Source organism: Mus caroli, chromosome 17 (genome assembly GCF_900094665.2).
Source record: "Mus caroli chromosome 17, CAROLI_EIJ_v1.1, whole genome shotgun sequence".
Lineage (NCBI taxonomy): Eukaryota > Metazoa > Chordata > Mammalia > Rodentia > Muridae > Mus > Mus caroli.
The window spans coordinates 33,484,640-33,508,074 of NC_034586.1; the positions used below are offsets into that span (position 1 = coordinate 33,484,640).

At 42.2% G+C, this 23,435-nt stretch overlaps 2 protein-coding genes across 3 annotated transcripts in view; both read right to left on the reverse strand.

The window, feature by feature from the left end:
• LOC110283719 (E3 ubiquitin-protein ligase TRIM39) overlaps positions 1–23,435 on the reverse strand; it is a 529,744-nt gene that overhangs the window by 154,858 nt on the left and 351,451 nt on the right. The window lies entirely within an intron of this gene.
• Positions 366–3,783, reverse strand: LOC110283728 (HLA class I histocompatibility antigen, B-15 alpha chain-like). 2 transcript variants are annotated; one of them, XM_021149182.1, is made up of 6 exons: positions 3,711–3,783; positions 3,202–3,471; positions 2,690–2,965; positions 1,843–2,118; positions 1,615–1,717; positions 366–773 (listed from the first exon to the last, which is right to left on the reverse strand). In XM_021149182.1, the coding sequence occupies exons 1-5, from the start codon at positions 3,781–3,783 to the stop codon at positions 1,617–1,619; spliced, it is 996 nt and encodes a 331-aa protein (XP_021004841.1). In that variant the 3' UTR covers positions 366–773; positions 1,615–1,616. The 2 variants fall into 2 exon arrangements, with proteins under 2 accessions (XP_021004841.1, XP_029327090.1); XM_029471230.1 differs by lacking the exon at positions 366–773 and having other exon boundaries at positions 1,617–1,717; positions 3,202–3,342.

Below are 23,435 nucleotides of genomic sequence, written 5' to 3' on the forward strand. Positions count from 1 at the left end.
GAACATACAAGATACAAGTGAAGATAGAACTACGCTGAGAATGAGATGGAGCCAGAAGATCAGAAAAGATTGCCAAACTTAGTATGAGGCCAACAAAGCAATTCAGTCAGAAGCTGAGAAAAGCCTGATTGAATCAGTCAGCTTGGAAGATTAGATTATGTGGAGGCATGAAGCTTTCAGGGCTAGTCTAGCAATCATTAGAAAATAGGACACGCTCTGGGCCCAGTCCAAACCATGTATTTGTCCAGCTTGCATCCAGCTCTCATCTCATCATCTGAGGAAGTAAAAGCATCATTTACAAGAAACCTCTACTTAAATGAAGATGAGATTCTTCACTTGGAAAGAAAAAAATTTAAGACAACAAGTATGAATCAAAATTCAAGTTTATTAGGAAGAGAAATCAACAGATTTAGGTATAAGGTTGAATGGAAAGAAAAGCACCTGGAAAAAGACAGAGAAGACCAAAATAATGGATTTCAATTCTCAAGACAAAGTTACTATTTTATTAATCTTGCTTTGATTTGGTTTACTCATTAAATAAACCATGACTAGAATTCACAATAATTGAACAAAATCCTAATGTTGAAGGAGGAAAAATAAATTTACAACTCAAAGGAAAGTAAAAGTCAATTTCTCATGGAGGTCTCCCAGGCCTGCCTCTCCTGGATCAGGAGAGATGACTGGAGAAGATACACAGGTCAGCGTGGAGGGGAGTCATGCTCAGGTCAGGGCTGAACTCACTTCCTTATGTTGTACTTACAGGAGACAGAGACCTGGACACAGATGGTAGCCATTGAAAGAAAAGTAAGGAGCTTTTGATGTCACCCAAGTCAGATATCTCACACTATTAGAAGGAAATAATGAAGCACAAATTCTGATTGGTTATTGTTAAACCATTATACCAAACAGGCATCCATGCTAAAAACAATTCCAGTCTAGCAAGTCACCCAGCTCAGGAATATGGTTCCTGAGTACTTCCTATCTTACTGGGAGAGATGCACCAGATCTCTGGGCACTGTCCATGACTATGTCAGTACAGCATAAGACCTNTTGAGGGCCCACAGCAACAGGGCCCAGAAAGAAAATGTGTGAGTACCCACAATGGGCATCTGTCTTCCTAATTGGAAGGGTCTCAGCAAACAACTCAGACTTAATTAGTGGCAACTGAAGTATAGATACCTCTTTCCCACCTCTAGAATGAACACATCCAGTGAGAGACTTAGCAAGAAATAATGTTGTGGGATTGGAAGAATCTCCTGGTCAAACCAGAGGGAAGTTTCTAGAAATTTGACTGTATCTCAGGGTACAGAGGAGAATGCACAATGGAAGATAGTAAGTAAAGAGGACTAACTGGCCTTCTGTAGGTCTGTTCTTAGCAGGGACCTTCTCTGTGACNTCTCTCTGACTGGGAATCACAATCANTCTNAATCTCCTCCATCAAGAGGGCAGTGGACCTTTCTATATTTCCCTTATGCTTTATGATAGAGTTAATGTCAGCACACAAGTCCCAGTGCCTGAGTGGATACATCTTTCCTCTACTGAGGCAGGGTACATTTACAGCTTGGTCTGCAGATCTGTAGAGAGACAAATATTCAGACCCTGCCCCTTTCTTACCTTCATTTCCTCCGTACCAGAAAAATCACCACAGTTCCCACCACCAAAGCTACAAGAACCAGGCCGATGAGAATTGCTATGATGGGGAGGGTTTGTGGAGGCCCTGAGGAGAGAAAGGAAGGAAGAGTGAGGAGTCTGACCCTAGCTCTCATCCCTGATCTTGCTCTTATTTTCAAAGAGCTCACANTTTNCCTGACAGCAGAGTATGTGCTCACAACCACTCCTTACCCCATTTTAGAGTNAGTGGCCCAGGTAACCCTTCATGGTGCACATGGCATGTGTATCTCAGCTCTTCTCCAGAAGGAACCACCACAGCTGCCCACTTCTGGAAGGTTCCATCCCCTGCAGGCCTGGTGTCTGGCAGCTCCATGTCCTGGGTGTGGTTGTTCCCATCCCTCTTCCAGGTCAGGGTGATGTCAGATGGGTAGAAACCCAGGGCCCAGCACCTCAGGGTGACATTCCCTTCAGGTGTTACTTTGTGGGTCACATGTGTTCTGGGGGCATCTGAGGGGAACAATTTGAAAATTCAGGTATTTTGCACTCCTCTGGGGGCCTGAGTAGTGTGCATGGGACCATCCCTGGAAAGGGTGGGAGACTTGGATGAGGGACAGAGCAGAGTCCACACAGAAGCCTAAACTCAAGTTCTGAGTGATCTATTCTTTGTAATATTTTACAATAACCATGAGCCAACTCAGAGCAGGTAACTCTGGGTTTCACTCTAGACAAATAGACTTCTGGTTCTGACTGGGGAAGGGGTCTAAGGACTCAGCAACCCTGGAGTCAGACTTTAAATGTCATTGTGCATGGACAGTGATCAGGCCTGAGAGAGGCCATGATACACAGTGCAGATGGAAGGGAACTGCTGCTTAATGGACACACTGAACTGTCCTGGGAGAAGGCTGAATCCTCTGGAGAGTCCCTCTCTCATGTTGAGTCAGAACACTGAGGAGCTCTCTTTCCCCTTTGATGCAAGACAGTGTAAGCATTCCAGCTGCTCCCTGCTGAGGAGGAGGCCTCAGGGATTCAAGAGCTCCAATCTAAGAAAGCAGAAGGGGTTGGCAAGGGTGTCTCTTACCAGAGCGCAGCAAGGTTTCCTTTCCAAGGTCCAGGCATCTAAGAAGCCTTTCTATGCACTCCCCTTGCAGGTAAGTCCTCCAACTGTCTGTCCAGCTTCCTTGCTTCCGGTCTGGAGTAAATTTTCCACCTACTTTTCCCTCTGTAGTCCAAGAGTTCAGGTCCTCATTCAGGATGATGTAATCATAGCCATAGTAGGTGAGCCCGAAGTGACCACCAAGGAAGCTCCCATCATGTGCCACATTGCAGCCAAACACTTCCTGCAGGGTGTGATAGTCTGCCCCACCCCCATTCAGACTCTAGTCACTTTAAGGCTTCTTCCTCCCTCCCAGGGACACTTTTTCCCCAACTAAACCCCTTCTCAGTTAACAGTCTGTAGTTCTCTGGGGTCTAAAATCACAGGGTTCCCTTTGACTAGGGCTGAATCTCTTACTGGAGGACCTAGAGTGGAGCTTATTGGGCCAGACCGCGAGGTCACTGAGGACTTATGACCTCAGTCCTGAGATGACTTACCATTCTTCTCGTTATTATTTTCAGTCACCATGTATATAAGAGTTCGTCTTGCTGTCAGTGAAGCGCTCAGGGCAAGTTCTGTCTCATTCTTCCAATATTCAGGTGGCTCCTGCTTCATCCAAGCAGCCCGAGGTTGCATCCCTGCAGTCTCTGATTTGCTGTCGAATCCCTGAAACTGTATGGAGTCTACATAGCTGACCTGGATGAACCGGCCCTCCAATATGCCAGGCTCNATAATTACAGTCTTGAAAGTCTTCAGCCAGTGTGAGCCTGTGGGTGGTGCACATTGAGAACATGACCCTTCAGCCTGAACCCAGAGTAGGTTAGTAGGGAGCAGACCATGGGTGGTGGTGTGTCTGTGGACCTGAGATGCAGGAGAGGGTCAGGGGTGATCCAGCTAGGGGATCAGGGAGGGTCTGGTCATTCAAGGAAGAAAGTACAGAGATGAGGATTTCAAGTGCTGTGTCCTGCTCCCTAAAAGGCCAGTTCCCTCCATACCTGGCACCTACCTGCAAAATACTGGGGCAGGTCTATGGTTACCAATAGGAGGCAAAGGACGGCAAAGTATCCAGGGTTCCTCATCCTCTCTGATCCTCTCAATCGGTCCTGATATCTCTTCACTTTATAAACCTGGTGTGGCTGATGCTGATTGGCTTCTCGTAGATTTCCCAAAGGTAGTGACGTAGACCTGATGGGGTGGGTCTTGGAGAGATCGATTCCTGGGTGTGGGAGATTTCTAGGGTACTGCTTCTCCACCTGGCACCAGTTGTACAGCTTTGTATTCTGGCATCAGTGTTTAAGTATGAGTCTGTCCTCTAGTCCAAGTTACATCATCCTTGTATCCTAGCCCAGAGGCATGTAAGTCAGCAATCGTCAAACATTTCAATTTTAGAAATCTCTCTATGTGCTGAGACACTGTGAAGCTTTCTGTGGTGACTGTGCTTGTGTGGATTATATTAATCCATAACTATCACGGTAGGAACTGGAGGTCTTGAGAGTTTTGATTCAATGCACATATTGATAACTAATTATATAAGCTGAATGAAAAGAGAAAGAACAATTTTCCAAAATAGAATGATGCCTTCCGAAGATCATTTTGGATATTGAAAATTTCTGGAACTCCTTATTTTCATTGTCCACACCACAAATCATAGAATTTTGTGTCGTCCTTTTAGCACTTTTTAGAACATATTTGGAACAGAGAAAAATGTAGTTGCACAGATATATTTTCAGAGAAACAATTTTAAGACTCAGTTTTATTTGTATGTATTCTTGTGTGTCTCTGTGTGTATGCAAGGTACAGGTACCCATAGATTCCAGAAGAGGTAGTCAGAAACCCTGCATCTGGAGTTAAGAAATGTATGAACTGCTAGACTCAGGTGCTGGAAAAACAACTCTGGTATATCAAGCGTAGCAAGAGTAAGAATAGCAAGGGCCCTTCATGTTAGTTTTCTTTAGTTTCTCTTGAAACTGCATCTCAGGATGTAGCCTGGCAGGACTGGAAGTGGCTATGTAGACCAGGCTGACCGAGCACTCAGACATTAATCTGCTACTGGCTCCAAAGTGCTCAGGAATAAAAGGAATTTGCCAACCATGTGGGCTAATTGTAATCTTTACTCATTGATATGTCCCTAAATGGGCACAAGGTTGTTCACACTGAAGACATAAAACATCACTGAACTCTTCTTTATGGCTGCATTCACATCCATAGGAAACCTCTCACACTGAATGGATGCTAGGTTAATGAATGTTATTCTAAAGTATGATGTTCATTGTCTAAGTCCTTTATGTACAAATTGTTCAAAAGTTAGTCATTAATATGGCCAAATAGTTTTCACAGAGAGCTTTGGAAGTACTAAGAAGCCCTTAAGTTGACTGTGATGTATTCAAGTACTAAAAATCACTAATGCTATCTTGGGAGCTTAGATATTATTTATGTTGTGGGAGGAACAATACATTTCTAACTATATTGCAAAGGAGTTCAGACTGGGCAGGAAGAAGAGCTTCACCAGCCCTGTATGGCAACAGATGGAGGATCAACATTTTGGAGAATGTTCCTTAGGCAGATCCTTTATTCAGCTAACTGGAATGAGATCCACTACCTGTAAATGAAGAGAATCTAGACTGGCTGCTCTACAGTTCTAGGAAGTTTGCAAGAACGTCTTTTCATGTCACTTCCAGTGCTGTGACTCTGAGTTCAGACATGGCTGGTCACAATTCAGTCCTGGTCAGAGGCTCTGGGCCCAGGGCCCAGGGCCCAGAATGCTGCTCTGAGATGTCAGTTTGCAGCCTTCTGCAATCTAACAAGTTGCCTAGAGGTGAGGTTTTCCTTTTGGGAGTCTTGGAACAGATTGAATTGTTCCCTAGTGATCACCTCTTTTGTTTTCTGAACTCTTATTAATGCCTTTCCTACTGCTGCTTTCAAACGTTAGTCAGTGGGTAGTCTGAGGCAGTGGTTCTCAATCTTCCTGTTCTGGAACCCTTTAATACAGTTCCTTATGTTGTGGTGACCCCCAACCTTCAACATGCTTTTTTTGCCACTTCATAACTATCACTTATATTTTAATTGCAATGTAAGTAAACTTTGGATACAGAGGTTTGCTAAGGAGGTAGCAACCTGCATGTTTAGAACCACTGATCTAAAAGCTGTGGCTAGTCCATTGTTGAGAGCTAGGTTATAGTTAATTACGTAAATCTATGGAACCCTTATTTCCCTTTGATTCTGTTAAATTGACATGGAATTCATGAACATGAGGCTATTACAGTATGTCTTCACAGCAATAGAAAACCTAAGACAGTGTAAAATATTATTTAATATTAAAATATTCTCTAACAGAATTCTTCTAATATAGCAGGGCATGGTGGTGCGGGCTTGTAATTCCTGTCATTGGGAAGCAGAGGAGTTCAAGGTTTTCATGAGCTAGAAGAAATCCATGATAAAGGGGAAGACAGAGTCACTCTGATGGACTGTCCAGAGAATAAAGTGGGGAAAGTTAGTCAACAGCTTTCAGAGAAGGTGAGTGATGTCCAGAAATCTCTAGCTTATTTGCAAAGAAATACAGGAAATGATATAGAGCAGATGAGCGAAGAGGCCTCCTTTCCTGAACTTAAGCCTCCCCCTCATGTTAGGATCCTGCAGATGAACTTGGTGGGTAGGCAGCAGTCACTGACCTTTTTTTTTTCTTCTTTCCTGTTCTGAGAACAGGAGAGTGACACCTCCCTCATGTGCAGTATTAAGTACAGGTCTCACTGTCTGTAGAAGGATGAAACAGAGCTGGATGGGGCCGGGACACTCAGGAACACATGAAAAATTTGCCAGGAATAAGTGAGTGTGACTTGGATAAAAACTATCAGACACAGTGAGTGATGGTAAGAATAATGTACCTTATCAGCAAAGTATTAAAGGAAATCATATAAAGTAGTAAAAGGGAAAAGTCCAGATTTCGTAAGGGGGGACTGTGGGCGAGCACCCTCACTGAAGAGAAGTGACCAGAGCTGTGGCAAAGACAGAAGGCCCCTGAAAAATTTCATTGTGCACTCAGAAACAGATATATATATATTTTAAGGGACAAAGGATTTATTTGGCTTAAAGTCCTAGTTATAGTTTGTCGTTGTGGGGAAGTCAAGGGAGGAAGCTTGAGGTGGTTGGTCACATCCATGATTGAGAGCAAAGAAAATGGGCACTTGCACAAAGTTAGCTAGTTTTCTCCATTCTTATATAATTCAGGATTTCCTGCTTAGGGAATAGAACCAGATATTTTAAGTCAGGAAAGACAGAGCAAGGGAGACAAAAGTTTTAAGCAGCCACACCAGGAGAAATAGTGGAAAACCATCTCCCTTCTCCCAAACAAAGACCTCTACTGAGCTGGTGGTTTGTTAGCCCCAGTCTCTCCAGTAACCACACTCTCAGGACAGTCAGAGNATTGGAATATATGCTGAAACCTGGCAGAATCAGATACACAGGATGGAAGAAGCTTTAAATCAGACCATGTAGAATTCAGTGTGGTAGAAATCTGTCAGGCCCAGAGTCTGCACAGACTATTGACACGGGTTTCCAAGAGTGTGGTCCCTAGATGGCAGGAAGATCCTTACAGAGGTCAGGTCATGTTTCAAAATGGGACTGCCAAAGGCATGTCTAGAGTGTGAGCAGCATCTGAGTCTTGACTCATGGGGTGTGCCTAGTGGTGGGACCACTAACTTCTGTGGTGTCAAACTGTGAAGGATTGCTCAGGGGTGCAGTAGACATCTGGGAACCCAGGAAGGATTCCCAATGTCATCAAGGCTGCAACCAGCAACCAGGTGAGAGTGCATTCAGATTTTATATCCCACAGGGCTGTCTGTCTCCCCAGCACATATAACCCTTTTCAATTTGTGATACATTTGGTTCTACCTGGCTGCTTTTTGTCACAGCAGGCACTGTATTCCACACAGAGAACAAAGGTCCTACCAGGAAATCACACTTCATTTTCTGTATAAGGCTTTACTCATGCTTAATACAGGAATCAACCACCTACCATGGTAAGAAATATCAAAACACTAGACACATGTGTATCTTCAATAAAGAAGTGTGATGTTGTAGTTCAGTGAAAAGAAAGGTTTAGTCAGTGATGGATATTTCTAAGCCAGCCTCTGCTGAGAGAGAAAGAGATGCTGGGAAGCAGACACATGTTAGTGTAGGGAGGGCTCAGTGCTGTGGGCTGTCCTGGAGACATTCCTCCAGAAAGTCCCAGAGCCTCCTCTATATCTGGGACCCAACAACAAGCCTCTGTCAAAAAAGATTTAATGTAAGTAACAGCTGTCCTTACACCAATTGTATTGTGCAGGGAAGGAGCAACTGAGGTACAGGAAGTCTTTCTCATTCTGTAAGACCATTGCTTTCCATTTCACACCCTGCCCTGCAATAGCTTCAGAGCTAGGGAAGCTACCCCTTGCCACAAATGTAAACTGTGGCATCAAGGTATGATCAGACCTAATAGAAGATGCCCCTGTGAACACAGAATTGGGCAAAGGATGCTGCAACTACATAGGACCAAAGAAATGGATAAGGGTAAGAAAGCCTGGGTCCTTAATCTCTGAGACATTAAATGGTTGCCATATCATGGGTGGTTGATAATTTTACAATGTTCCCAATGAATGTACAGGGTATTGGGCTGCATGTTTGTGTCTTGAAGGTCTTTGGAATGTCAAAGTCGCGTCATAGAGAGACACGGAAGAAATTTTGTGTAAAAACCATCAGAGATGCCTCACCACACCAGTTTAAGACTATGACATGATTAGGCAAGGAAACCCCGGATCAGCAAGAGGATGATCATACCAGGGAGTTTTGTAGGACTTTGTTTTCTTTTTCCTTCCTTGATTCTGTCAGCCAGATCAGAATCTGGATTAGGAGTTAGATGGATGCTGTCAACAGGACAGGTACAGGGACCAGGGTAAGAAACTTGTGTCAAAACACTGCTCCTAGGATATCAGGCACCAGAGCTGAATCTGCAGTAAGGAAGCAAGGCTCTAGAAATTTGTCCCCTATAGTAAATCTTTTCATGACCTTTCATGTCTCTGTATGTCCCACTGGGTACTTTAAGCAAAGTCAATCAGCTTCTTCCAGGAGTTCAGAAATGTTTTGTGAATGAAATCATTCTGGACTAAATCTGTACCATCATGTAGGAGGAAGACTTTGTTACCTGCAGTCCTCCTCTTGCTGCTGGTAGTCATGCTGGCCTGCTCTCTGACTCTGGCAAGTGAGTATTGGTACTGAGAGAAAGAATCTCATTCTGAAGCCACAAGGATGCTGTGCAGCATCACCACAGACAAGGGAAGCCTAGCCTTGGCCCTGTCCCTTCCAGCAACTCCAGGCTTTCACTTTAGTCTCCCTGTGTCTGGCTTCCTTCATCATTAAGGAATGTGCTCCCTGTTCACCCCCCAGTCTAGTGAACTTTCTCAGGTGCCAAGAGGGGCAGGGTCCCATTGCATGTTGGTTTCAGGCTCCTATGAATTGTGTTATTTCTATTCCCTTTCTTCTGAGGCTGGCCTCCTGGACCTCTGGGTCCCATTCATTCTTGAGTTGCATTTCAGACATGCACATTGTGGGAAACAATAGAGATCTTGAACTTGCTGTGCTACTACAGGCTTAGCAAATATGGTTAGTGTCAATAGGTAGATAACAATAGACTAGCTAAACAGGAGTATCAGAAAATTGGCTTTGGTCCTTGATCTGTCTGAGTCCTTAAGGGAGACTATTTTCCATAATCTCTCCTGTTGTGGTTATTTTCAATGTTTGTATCTTTTGCTCCCTTCCCTTTCTCTTACATTAATTAATAAATACTATTCATTTTTATTATGTGTATGACTTTTTTCCCTGCATGTATGTCTAAGCACCATGATGGTATCTGGTGGCTGTGGAGATCAGCAAATAGGTTCAGATGTCCTGTGTTTGTAATGCAATAGTTGTATGTTGTGCATGTGTTAGAAATTGAAGGCTAGTCTCCTGGAACAGCAGTCAGGGCTTTTTAAAAAATCACTGGGCCATCTGTCTAACCCTGAGATCTCCCAAGTAATCCTTCCTGGAAACCTATAGCAGTATTCTGGAGCTCTTTTTCTTAAACAGGCCTCCAGCCATTACTTCTCACTTTATGGACATACTCATCTCCATTTATGAAATGAGCATTGCCTTTTTTTCTGGTTTGTGTAATTTCCTACTTAACTTTACTAATATATTTAAGATGTTTGTAGGTAATTTCTGATTTAGATTATTCTGATTTTCTGTCTGATTTAGACAGCTATTACTGAAGTTGTAGAGATCTTCCCACTTCAGATTTTACTGGGCTATCCTTATCTGTTATGTTGTCCTCCATACTTAGGAAGTAGGCATCTCTTCCTCCTCTGTTTTTGTTTTCTGTATCTACATGGTACGATGCCCATCTTCAGTACTGAATATGATTCTGTGGTCTTTCTTCTCAGGATGTCTCTTGTTCCTGACAGCAACAGGAGTGTGTCTTTGATGGTCCCCAAAGTCCTGGACCCTTGAGCACATACAACTTAAGTGTGGTACTATCATCAGAAGGTTTAGTGTCAAAGCCTGGTTTCTAACAACTGTAATGAGCTCTGCAAATACAAAACAAAACAAGACAAAAAACAAACAAACAAGCAAACAAAATACAATGAAAGAGACAACTAAAGTAAAATGCAGGAAAAATAATTTTTTCAATGTGGTCATATTTGAAAGAGAAACAAGCCAGTTCTGAGACTCCCTCAGTTTCTCCAGTTTCATCTTTCGAATTTTTACATGAGTTTCAGAGTTAAATATAGAAAGTAGGAGTCTCCCTCCTACGGCTTTCATATTCTTCATTTTTAAAATTTTCCTTCATTCATAAACTGGAGACTTCTGGCTGTCTCTTACCTCTTCTGATGGCAGTTACCTAATTTGCCCCAGGTCATTCTACGGAGGGTCTTGCAGGCTGTGCATGTGTGTCTTCCCATATCACTGTTCACTGATCCTTGAACTTCTGATTTTCCTAACTATACCTTTCATGTGCTAGCATTACAGGTGTGTTCAGTGATACAGAAGCCTTCTTTGAAGTTGTAAAGTATTTCCACTTATCCATGTCTAAAATAAATGGCAGGAATTTGGCAAGTTACATAGTCAGGTTTTAAGTGTCCACTTACAGTGTGCATTTTTGTTCTGGTTATTATTGAGTTGTGGTTATTGTTGTATTGACATAGGATCTTATGTAGCTTCTCCTGGTTATGATCTCTTGGTATTTATGTCTCTTCTTTTAAAGTACTGGATTAGAGGCATGAAATAACCATGTGCTGTTCCAAAATATAACTTTTGTAAGTACAATTTAAACAACATTTTTTCATTTAAAAAAAAAGATATTGAAGAGTTTTTTTGAACAGCATTAACCTCCATTTTATGGAATCCATTACCATGTAAAAGAATCAATGGGAAAACATTAGAATTGTTTACACTGGGAATGACAGGAATGGAGGATCATGCTAACCTCGCAACATTCAGGTATGCTATCAGTTCTGAACTCCTGTCCACCAGGTCTGAATAGTGTAGCAGGAAACTACACACAAAGAAAATCATTAAAATGAGGACTTCTATAAAATAGAGCACGCCACTGCCAATGCCATTCAAAGCTTTATGTTCTCCTCTTCCTGGACTTCTTTGGAATATAATTAATGAATATATTCTCAGGTCCCTCTAATGTACAATGTAAATCAATCCATTGCCCACCAATCCCTCTCTAGTCAGCTAAAACAGGAATAACATCTCAGCCCTCAAAGGAATACTTGTAATTTTGTACACTTGAATTCTTCACAATAAATTTATAATTAATTACATTTAAGATATTTTATGGAAAATTTGTGGTGATATTGACTGTTGGAAGATGATTTTGTGCACTGTTTTCAAATTCAGATTTCTGTACCCAGATACCTGGCTGTAGTCCAGACTTTGGTATTGTCACTATTAGAAGTATTACCCGACTCAGTATTTATAAAATATTTTCCTTCATGTTCTTCATGGATAGTACTCTTAGAACATGCAATAACTTGGCTGTAGAGGAAAAGGCTGAAATTTCAGGCCCAGAGTGAGGATATGTGTGGGGGTGTCAAATGGGGATATAGATAAAGAAGCAGGGAAGAGCTTGGCTAAGATGGTAGGTAACAGGCCACGTGGCTGAGAAGAGTTCTAGTCCAGCATTCCAGGATTAGAATAGCTCAGAATTGTTGTACCTAAAGTTGTTAATATATATAAAGGTCTTTATGTCATTATTCAGAGTAAGGGCAGACCTATAAAACTGGTTGTTTAAAATTTACAACTGATTTTCGTGATAATTTTAATTTAAATGTGTGAATATTAAAACATTTAAGATCTTAGGCAAACCATGGCATCCTTTAAAAGTAACACTATGGACACAATACATACTGTATATACAATGCTCTCCTATGGGTGTAGATGCAGCAGAAATCTAATGATTCAATGACGTTGCAAGTTCACAGGGAAAAAATAACCTTACAGAAGTGCCTCATGTACAAATTTAGTAATGTATCAAAGGCAAACTCAACAATGGGTCCCGTGGAGTGGATCCTGCCATTTATCACTAAGTTTTAATGACTTTGTGTGCATGAGTATTTTGTCATTATGCATGTCTCTGTACCCCAAGCTTTCCAGAAAAGGGTTTGGGGTCCCAGTAGACTGGAGTCATAGAGAGTTGTGAGCAGCCATGTAGATACTAGGAATCCAACACAGTTTTCCTGGAAGACCAGCCAGTGCTTTTACCTGCTGAGCTCTCTCTCTAGCCCATACGTTTTGCATTAAGCTCATCACTGAGAAGGCAAAAGCAAAGGGATCTTGGTGTTCCAGACAAGCTTGATCTACATAGCAAGTCCTAGACCAGGACAGGTTATATAACTATACCTCATCTCCAAAAAATATTCTATGGTATTAATAAAAACATTTAATTATCTTATAAAATATTTAAAAATTATTTCAAGAAGAACAAAGACCAAAGTGTGGACACTTTGCCTCTTCTTTGAATTGGGAACAAAACACCCATGGAAGGAGTTACAGAGACAAAGTTTGGAGCTGAGAAGAAAGCATGGACCATCTAGAGACTGCCATACCCGGGGATCCATCCCATAATCAGCCTCCAAATGCTGTCATCATTGCATACACCAGCAAGATTTTGATGAAAGAACCCTGATATAGCTGTCTCTTGTGAGGCTATGCCGGCGCCTGGCAAACACAGAAGTGGATGCTCACAGTCAGCTATTGGATGGTTCACAGGGCCCCAAATGGAGGAGCTAGAGAAAGTACCCAAGGAGCTAAAGGGGTCTGCAACCCTATAGGTGGAACAACAATATGAACTAACCATTACCCCCGGAGCTTGTGTCTCTAGCTGCATATGTACCAGAAGATGGCCTAGTCGGCCATCAGTGGAAAGAGAGGCCCCTCGGTCTTGCAAACTTTATATGCCTCAGTACAGGGGAATGCCAGGGCCAAAAAGTGGGAGTGGGTGGGTAGGGGAGTGGTGGGGAGGGTATGGGGGACTTTTGGGATAGCATTTGAAGTGTAATTGAAGAAAATACCTAATTGAAAATATTAAAATAACTTTTTATTACAATTATTTAATACTAATAAATTCATTCTCCTGTGGCTGCTGAGATGACTCAGCAATGAAAAGCACTTGCTATTTTTGCAAAGGACCAGAACTTGATTTCTAGCATAGACTTGTCAGTCACAACCTTCTTTAATTACACTTCCAGTATTTATGGTGACTCTTTGTCTTATACAGGCAACTGTATATTCTGTTACAGCCCCCCTGAGACACTCATAAACATAATAGAGTCAGGGACAGAGAAATAGACAGAGACTGAGAGACAGGGACAAACAGATGCACACATACACATAGAGATAGAGACAGACAGACAGACAGACACACACACACACACAAAGACATAAAATTATATATAGCCTACATATATCTGTTAAGTTGAATTTTCTTAAAAATAAAGAGCTGTTTTAGAAGAAGAAACGACCCATTAACTGATGGAAAAGATAAAGGTTCTTGTCAGAATGTAAGCATCAAAAAAAAAAAAGGTATATTGTATCCACCATAATTATGCCTTGAAAAATACTTAATTCTCTTTTAAATCATCATTCTTATAAGCCTTATAAGTCTTCAATAAGCCAAATGTCTCAAAGCTCTCAGTTCAAGTCATGGTCAGTATGGTTTGATAAAATCCACATAAGGAGAATTACATTGAGGTCCCTTCACATTCTAAGTGTGTAGAGATCCTGCCATGAATGATTAGAATTGCTGGCTTATAATCCCTCAGCTGGACTCAAAAAATGTTGTCAACAGGACCACCACAAGCATTTACACTAAGCATCATGTCCCCAGACACTGTTTCCAGGATACCAGTCCACAGAGGTGGGTCTGGGTGGGAAACAGGATTCCAGATGTGCAGCACCCAGGAGTTTATCTTTCCATTACCCTCTTGCCTGTCCCTGTCACTTCTGTAAAGAAGCCTATGAAAGGCAAGCAGCCTCCCTGATGCCAATCTTGTGAAATGAACTGGGAACTGTCTGCAGTCAATCTCTACTCATCACTCATTTTGCGGACTACTATGCTCCATGTCCTCCACTTCCTATAGAAGATGGCTCTGACCTAGAACCGACTAAAGACTGAGTGTTGCATCTGAAGGGAATTGGTCTGAGAAGTTGTACCACATGTCATACCTAATCCATTGTCACCTAACCAAAGTCTCCTGGCTTTACCTGATTGTTAGCTCTTTCTCCACCCCTTATTCTAGCTCTTATTCGAGACAGGGTTTCTCTGTGTAGTCCTGGCTGTCCTGGAACTCACTCTGTAGACCAGGCTGGCGTAGAACTCAGAAATCTGTCTGCCTCTGACTCCCAAGTGCTGGGACTAAAGGCATGTACAACCACTGCCCGGCTTAGCTTTGAGTCTTAACCCTCTTCAAGCTAGTAAACCTGCCTGTGGTCCCAGGAGGAAGGCTGAGGTCTCAATGTCTTCACTGCTTCCAATTCATTGTCCATGAGGTATTTACATACCAGAAGGACAGTTGGTTATATCCACTGTTTCATCTATCTCTTTGCCTACCTTGGGTCACAGTAATGGAAACTTCTATGGTATAAGGAGCAGCAGATTCCTAATGACTCTCATTGACCATATTGTCTCTCTGGCCACTAACAGGATGTTTTCTTTCCATTGGTCAGAAATGAGGGAGCTATAATCAGGCTTCTGGTAAGCATGGTAGCAGTGGTCCCCCTGAGACCCTGAAGGTTGAAGTCCCAGGAGTGCATGATTCAGCTTATCCTCCACATATCTCCTCCATCTCCTTTTGGCTTTGATTAGGTCCTGTATGGGTTTTCCACAGGTAGGCAAAGCAGCTACAATGCAGCAGCACTGGCTTCTATCACAGCTATACTTCCTAGGTTTTATAGATACCATTCACAAGTGAGTAAATGTGTCCCTTGCCCACAGTAAAAGCATTCAGACAGTAGGTTTTAAAGCTATTCCACGAACTGGTAAAATCCACAACATCCACCCTGTGAACAAGTCTCACCCAAGGGCATGGATACAGCACTCTACGAATTCAATGATGTTTCACATTGCAGACTGTAGGTAGCACCTGTGTCAGCCTAGTGACATATCAGAGGTCAAAATCTCCATTTAACTTGGGTAGTGACCAATGTTTTTTTTTTTTTAAATTAATTAATTAATTAATTTGTATGAGTAAATTGTAGCTATCTTAAGACACACCAGAAGAGGTCATCTGATCCCATTACAGTTGGTTGTGAGCCACCATGTGATTGTTGGGAATTGAACTCAGGACCTACGGAAGAGCAGTCAGTGCCCTTAATCGCTAGTCATCTGTGACCAATGCTTTTAATCTCAGCACTCAGAATGAAGAGGCATGTGAAGTCCTGGTGAGACTCAAAAAGAACAAGATGATCTGAAGGTGTTTATAGACACATTCCCCCTGTAGCTGGAGAGATGGTTATACTGTACAGAGGATCAGACTCAGAGTCTGAAGTCTAGGAGCTCACAACCTCCTGTGCATTCTCCTCCAGANTTTCTCTTCTGGCCTCCACTGACAACTCTAATTCCCAATATTCACACATACATAGACACGCAATCATACACATGAATAAAAAAAGTGAGTCTAACAATATTCTACTTGTACATTTCTGTGAAGTTTCATTTTCAAACTACACATAAAATTAAAAGGTTAAAAAGAATTAGTATAGAAGGATCTCTAGTGGGAAAAATGAGGACAAGGACAGGCAGAAATGTCAACATCTATTATTGTCGCCATATCATTAGATTTTGGAAATTAGTTGTTACCTTTTGTAAACATCATTATTCATGTGTTTATTAGATGGAATGTCTCAGAAATTTCAATTCCCAACTTTGTGAATGTGGATTGCTATAAGCCACACAAATATTCGTAAACAATTTGTGAGACTCTGTAGATAACCAGATAACTCAATGATTGAAGCTTCCTGACTCAGTGACTTCTGGCCTAGACTCAGAGGATATTGTGGCCAGAATGAGGGGGATAATATCAGGGTAAATAACTTTTTCTCTAGGATTCCAGGTTCCAGAGCTGGATCTTAGCTGTAGAGGCAGGGCCCCAGAGAATTCTCTTCTAGGCATTCATTTTTCCATGACCCAACCAAATATTCTCTATTACTACCTTTGGGAATTCTTAAGACAAATCAATTAGGCTCCTCCTTTCAAGATTATGAAATGAACACATAATAGCAGAGTCTCTGTCTCCACTCTTCAAATAGAATGAAGATGTATATTACAGATTCTCTCATGCTACTCCTGGCTGTGCTGACCCTGACTAGCCATTCAGAGGGTGAGTCGAGTGTTCATAGGGAAAGAACTCAATGTGGGAAACAAAAGGACTCCATCCCAAGGGGAGCAGTACCAGGAAAGTCTGTCTTCTCCCTAGCCCAGACAGAACCTCCTGTTACTTTCTCCATTTTATATCCTGCCCTGCCTCTTGTTCCCTAATCCCAGCTATCCTCAGTGGCCAGGTTGTTGAGCACCATGGGGACCTAGTGTAGGGTCAACATCTAAAATTCCACTGTACCTAGGGTTACACTATGTTTGCTCTTCCCAAATTCTCTTGCCTTGGCCTCACTTCCTGGAACCCCCGTTCATCACTGTTGGCTTTGTGGATGATATACAGTTGGAAGAATCAACAGCAGAGCAGGGACTCAAGGATGGAACATTGTGCACCATGGATGGATCAGCAGAAGTCAGAGTACTGGGAGGAGAAAACACAGGGGACTAGGTGTTTTCAGAAAGTAACTTCAGAAACTGTTCCACATCTACAACAATAGCATAACTGGTAAGTGAGCCCAAATCAGAAATCCCAAATTTATAGCTCTCCATGGGGTTGCCAGAGTTCCCCATGTCCAAAGTTTATCCTGGAAAATGCAACCCATCACTCAACAGAGCCAAGGGGCACTCTCCTGAATTTCTGTGCACTTTAAGACCAAACCAGGCCACTTAGAAAGGACATAGGGGAGGGACTTAGTCTACTGAGGGCCTAATCAAAGGTTTTGGCCTGTTGGCATGGCTGAGAGAGGGGTCTTGTCCAGGATATCACACAATCCAGAGGAAGTATGGTTGTGATGTGTTGCCTCGAGGGGACTTTAGTCATGGATTCTTCAAAATAGCCTTCAATGGCCACAATTACATCATGCTGAATGAGGGCCCAAGGACTTGGGCCATCATTGGCAAATCAGTTGAGATGCTCAAACAAGTGTATGAGGAGTCAAATTATACAGTTTGCTAAGACTTATTTGGAGGTTGGTAGGATTGTGGGAAGGAGATTTTGCTGAGAACAGGTAAGGACAGAAACTGTCTGTTTTTTTGTGATAAATCTTTTGCCTATATGGCACTGGTTGCAGTATGAAGTCAAGTGAAGCCTGGGCTATGTAGAGTTGTTGCTGGGTCCACCTGGGCTTTCACATTGTACCTTACCACCTCTGTCTATTTGGTACTCCTGTATCCCTATTCTTTCAATAGATCATGTGGTCAAAAGAACTCAGGCAATTTTAGGACCTTGTCCAGTGTCTGTGCTGTTCTTTCATGTGGGCACTTGATAGAACCTAGTGGGGAAACCCCCACTCAATTCCCAATTCGGCATGCACCCAAAGAATCATGAATAGACCACCCTGGTGTAATTACATGAGGTAGTTTAATGACAGATCTCCGGACGGACATGCATCCCACACAGGAGATAACGGATGTCGGCCACGAGGCTCGAAAGCTAGGGGTTTTTATGGTGTAAGGGGCTTAGAGGTGTGGAATTCAGCATAGCGACACATTATTGGCTTACTCAAACATCAGCAGAAAAATTAAATGTACGTGCAGGGTGTCAGAATTCTGTGAGTTGTTGACTCAGTTCAGATAGCCCTGTTATGTCCTCACATTCCTCCTTATCTTATGGTCAAGATGTTCCCAGGAATGTTTTAACTACGGGGCATACCCGGGTTTGTTTTCTTTTTTCTCAGCCCCAGGCAGCCTCTAGGCTCACAAACAACCAGCAATTTCTGAGTACTTTATATGACTTACAGGTCTTGAAATTTCATCTTTCTTTCACACTTAGCCTGTTCAGGCCTGAGTCTGATCTTAAATTGTGTCATGTTGCCATTCATGTTTCAACCGGAATTGTACTTATTCTCAGATCTGTGTATGAGTCTGGTGTTTTCTGCTGTCAACTGTCACTGACAGTGGTAGGAACTGTTTCTCTTGTCTCACAACAGATTTCTGTGCTATTCTATCACAGTTGATAGAGTCAAAGCACTGCTTCTGACAGCCCTGGGTGTTATATCATGTCTGTAATATCAGCACAGAGGATCTTTTGTCAAGAGGATGTTTGCAGGTTCATGATCATCCTGGGCTACATAACTGAGGACATGTTCCAAAATGAAAACTTAATAGTATATGGTGGACATACCTCTTCTATGCTAAGACCCAAACAAATTAATGTCAAGTCGTATTTGTATTTCATATAGAATGTTGACTGATGTAAGGAAGGATATGTGAAAAAAAAAACCAAATTGGGCAATAACAGATAATTACTTAAATTCCTAGAGGATTAGACTGTAGTCATTAGAGTATACACTCACCTTTCATGAAATGGGAAACGGTTCAAACTGGAGTTAAGTTATCCTGTTGTCCTATATTATATCCAGTCTATGGAACAGGGCAGGGCAGACAGAATATAATGAGTGCTGTAACTGTAATCAATAGCATTACCAGAAAAATGAACACTGTTGTGTAGACTTTGTATGTGATGTCTCTTGTGTAGAAATTTTGCTCTAGTTTCCATATACTACTGAGCAAGACAGACCATATTTGGGACCCTAAAACATATGTGAGTACTTCATCTTGCTTGGGTTTCTGAATTCCAGAGGCCTGAAGAGGTTCATGCACATGACAGCCCCCCCCTTTGCTTAAGGATAACATCTTTGTAGCAGCACCCTCTAAAGCGGCAGGGAAGTCATGTTTCGAAGCATGTGATGGGTGCTTTGTTAGTGTGTGTCTGTGGGACACGATTCCTGTCTCAAGTGAGAAGCACATTTCTATGTGAACTGTCAACAAAGTGACACATCAGCAATCCTCTATCCAATAGACAACATGAGATCTTCCATATACCATGACCTCAGTAGGAGTCTCCTGGTTTTTCCTTCTCCACTTGAGGACTCAGTAGACATAGTTCCCTTCTCTATCCTGGTGCTTGCTTTAGGTATCCATGCTAACATATCATCTTGACCCAAACATAGAGGATCAGGTTCAAATCTTGAGCATGATTAGGGGCTCACATCTCACTTCCTCCAGATTCACACTCCATGTGGGATTTCTATAACAAGGTATCCAGGCATGGCATCTGGGATGCCATTTCGTGTTGAGGTTGGTCTGGTGCTGCTATGTATTAAATGATAAATATTTGCTCCAAATGCCTCATTGTCCACTGAAGAGTGAAATTTCAGGTATACCCACATGTGTTGTATAAACTTTGTCCNCAAATCTAAAGCTATTCATTAAATAAAAGTGACTATACCAAATAATGTAGAGAACAGAGGTAAACAGGTTGTGAGCTATAAAGCTGGGAGTCTCAGNGAGGTACCACGAGGAGAGAGAAAAGGAGGCAGAAGAGGGGATCAAGAAAGAAGACAGATACAGGAGACAGCAGCCATGAGGCTAATTTGATCATGAGCATGTAGGCAGGAGAATTGGACCCTGAGGACAGGTTAATGAAGCAGAAATACCCTGGGGCAGACTCACACAGCAAGTACTTGGGGAGTGAAGCTGAGAATCTAAGNAATCTAACATGTAGAAAAATAGATTATGTGTTAATTCATCCAGTAATTATGCCAGAGCTGACTAGAAATACCATAGGACCCCGCCTCAATTATTGAGGGGCTGACCAGGGCATATTAATAACTAATAGAGTTTATTAAAATCCATTTAAAACTTAGACTTCAAGCTTTCCAGGCAAGGAAGTGACTCCTGAGATGAATGTCAGATGAGTGAATGGAAATATTGGTCTTGAAGATAATAGGAGGAACAGACTGTTGCCTAGGACTATGGCCAGACTCTACCCAAGTGCATGGCCTCGTAACTTTGACATTAGAAATAGAGTTCTTTGAGGAATCACTGGGATAAATATCACAAGGATCAGAATTAACAAACCTGATGCCCATATATGACATGTTGTAGGAACTAAAAAGGGGCCTAGGGGAAGGAGGGAGAAGGGAGGACCCATGCCCCACCAGAGTTCCACTTATGCTCTGGACAGGCAGACGTGGGAGGGCTGCCAGACGCTTTCCACTCAGCCCCGGGTGGGCATCCAAGCCTCTGACCCACTCGATGGGAGGGGGGTGAGCAAGGGGCAGCCCAACCCTTGGAGCCCTGGGGCCACAAGTTGTAGTGATTTCTAGTTCCCTGAAGCTAATCATTTTCTTATAAAACCAATGTGTCTCTCACCCCTATTTGTTAAGTATTAGAAAACTATGTAGTCTAGTTCTAACTCAAAGAGTCAGAGAGATGGTTCAGCGGTTAAGAGCAGTTCCTGAGAATCTGAGTTTAGTTCTCAGCATGCTTAATAAGTTAGTTTACAACTCTCTGAAATGCCATCTCCTAGGGCTCCACTGCCTTCTTCTACCATCCAAGGGCACTGTATTCCTGTGCACAAATACTCATCTCCCATGCCTCTCTCTTCTCTCTCTCTCTTTATCTCCCTTACACAGTCACATACACAGAAGACATATACACAACACAAACACACAAATAAATACACACAAACACACACTTAAAGGGCAGAAATATAGTTGTTAGGAGCACTTGGTACTTGTTATTTGGTAAGAGCACTGGTTGTTATTCCAGAGAACTTGCTTTTGGTTTCCAATGTCTCCATGACAGTCCATAGCTGTCTGTGACACCACTTCCAGGGGACCTGAGGACCCATGGGCACAAGGTATACAAGTGTTACAGAGGCAAACATACATGCAGATAAAACAACCACAAAAATAAAACAAACCACTCTGTGGGTCTTCAGATAGTGAAGGGGAAGGGTTGGAGGTGACAGGCAAAGCAAAAGAGCAGCTCAGTGATAGCCAAGCAACCTGGCCAACGTTGTTTCAGAGAGTTCTTCTGATCAGNAGGAACAGTGGCAGACCCAGTTTGATGTAGGGTAGACACTGCTCCACGGTGCATGTATAAGACCTTCTGTTTAGAAATTGTAGAGGAATTTTAATCCAGCCACANGACTGCTCTGGCAAGNNATCATATCCAAAGATACAATCCAGCTTGAATGCAGACACACCCTTTGTACATACTTTTCACTTGTAACTGTTGAGGAATATACAATAGAACCTCCAAGTTCCTGTGCTCCATCCAGCTACTGTCTGTCTGCCAACTCTCCTGCAGTGCTGGAGCTCCCGAGTTCCCTTGCTGCCATGCCAGCCCCATACAACAGCCATCCTCCTCACAGTCAGCTGCTATAACACCAAGAAACCCAGTAGAAACAAAACTCTAGAAGCTTATAATTTTCAAGACAGATTTATATATCAATATATTTTCAATTCACAAGATATACATACAATAATTTCAGATCTAATTGATAATGATACAAGCTCCCCACCTAGATCAAACATGTTTTTCCAATTATTCTATCCCCATATGATATTCATAACTACCTGAGGCTATTTAAAACCATGCAGGATCAGGATTTTCTTCCTGTTTGGCCATTTCCATCTTGGCTTCTTCCTCTCCTCTGAGTNGCTTGCTGTCCATGCAATTCTTTCTGCTTCCTATATTTTTCTCATTAAATCACAGGCCTCCTGCTGCACTAGTATTAATGGAATTGGACTGGGAAAATCGTGCCAGACCCAACAATGAAGTAAAGCTTAGTTGGTAGAAGTAAGTAACCATGTTTGAAAGCAGCATCTAATTGAGGGCCAGATAAAATGATGAATTAGAGAAAGATCTGATAGAACAAGTCAGAAATAGGATATGCCTAACTCTCATAGAACAGCATCACGAGACAAAGTGTGCTGTGGTATGTGGTATGAGTACTGCAGTTTTACCAGGACAGTTTTACAAAGTAAGGATTACAGAGAGAACATACAAGATACAAGTGAAGATAGAACTACGCTGAGAATGAGATGGAGCCAGAAGATCAGAAAAGATTGCCAAACTTAGTATGAGGCCAACAAAGCAATTCAGTCAGAAGCTGAGAAAAGCCAGATTGAATCCGTCAGCTTGGAAGATTAGATTGTATGGAGGTGTGAAGCTTTCAGGGCTAGTCTAGCAATCATTAGAAAAGAGGACACGCTCTGGGCTCAGTCCAAGACATGTATTTGTCCAGCTTGTGTCCAGCTCTCACCTTATTTTATCATCTGAGGGAGTAAAATAATCATTTACAAGAAACCTCTACGTAGTGAAGATGAGATTCTTGACTGGGAAAGAAAAAAATTTAAGACAACAAGTATGAATCAAAATTCAAGTTTATTAGGAAAAGAAATTAACAGATTTAGGTATAAGGTTGAATGGAAACAAAGGCACCTGGAAAAAGACAGAGAAGACCAAAATAATGGATTTCAACTTCTCAAGAGAGAGTTACTATTTTATTGATCTTGCTTTGATTTGGTTTACTCATTAAATAAACCATGACCAGAATTCACAATAATTGAACAAAATCCTAATGTTGAAGGAGGAAGAATAAATTTACAACTCAAAGGAAAGTAAAAGTCAATTTCTCATGGAGGTCTCCTAGGCCTGCCTCTCCTGGATCAGGAGAGATGACTGGAGAAGATACACAGGTCAGCGTGGAGGAAAGTCATGCTCAGGTCTGGGCTGAACTCACTTCCTTATGTTGTACTTACAGGAGACAGAGACCTGGACACAGATGGTAGCCATGGAAAGAAAAGTAAGGAGCTTTTGATGTCACCCAAGTCAGATATCTCACACTATTAGAAGGAAATAATGAAGCACAAATTCTGATTGGTTATTGTTAAACCATTATACCAAACAGGCATCCATGCTAAAAACAATTCCAGTCTAGCAAGTCACCCAGCTCAGGAATATGGTTCCTGAGTACTTCCTATCTTACTGGGAGAGATGCACCAGATCTCTGGGCACTGTCCATGACTATGTCAGTACAGCATAAGACCT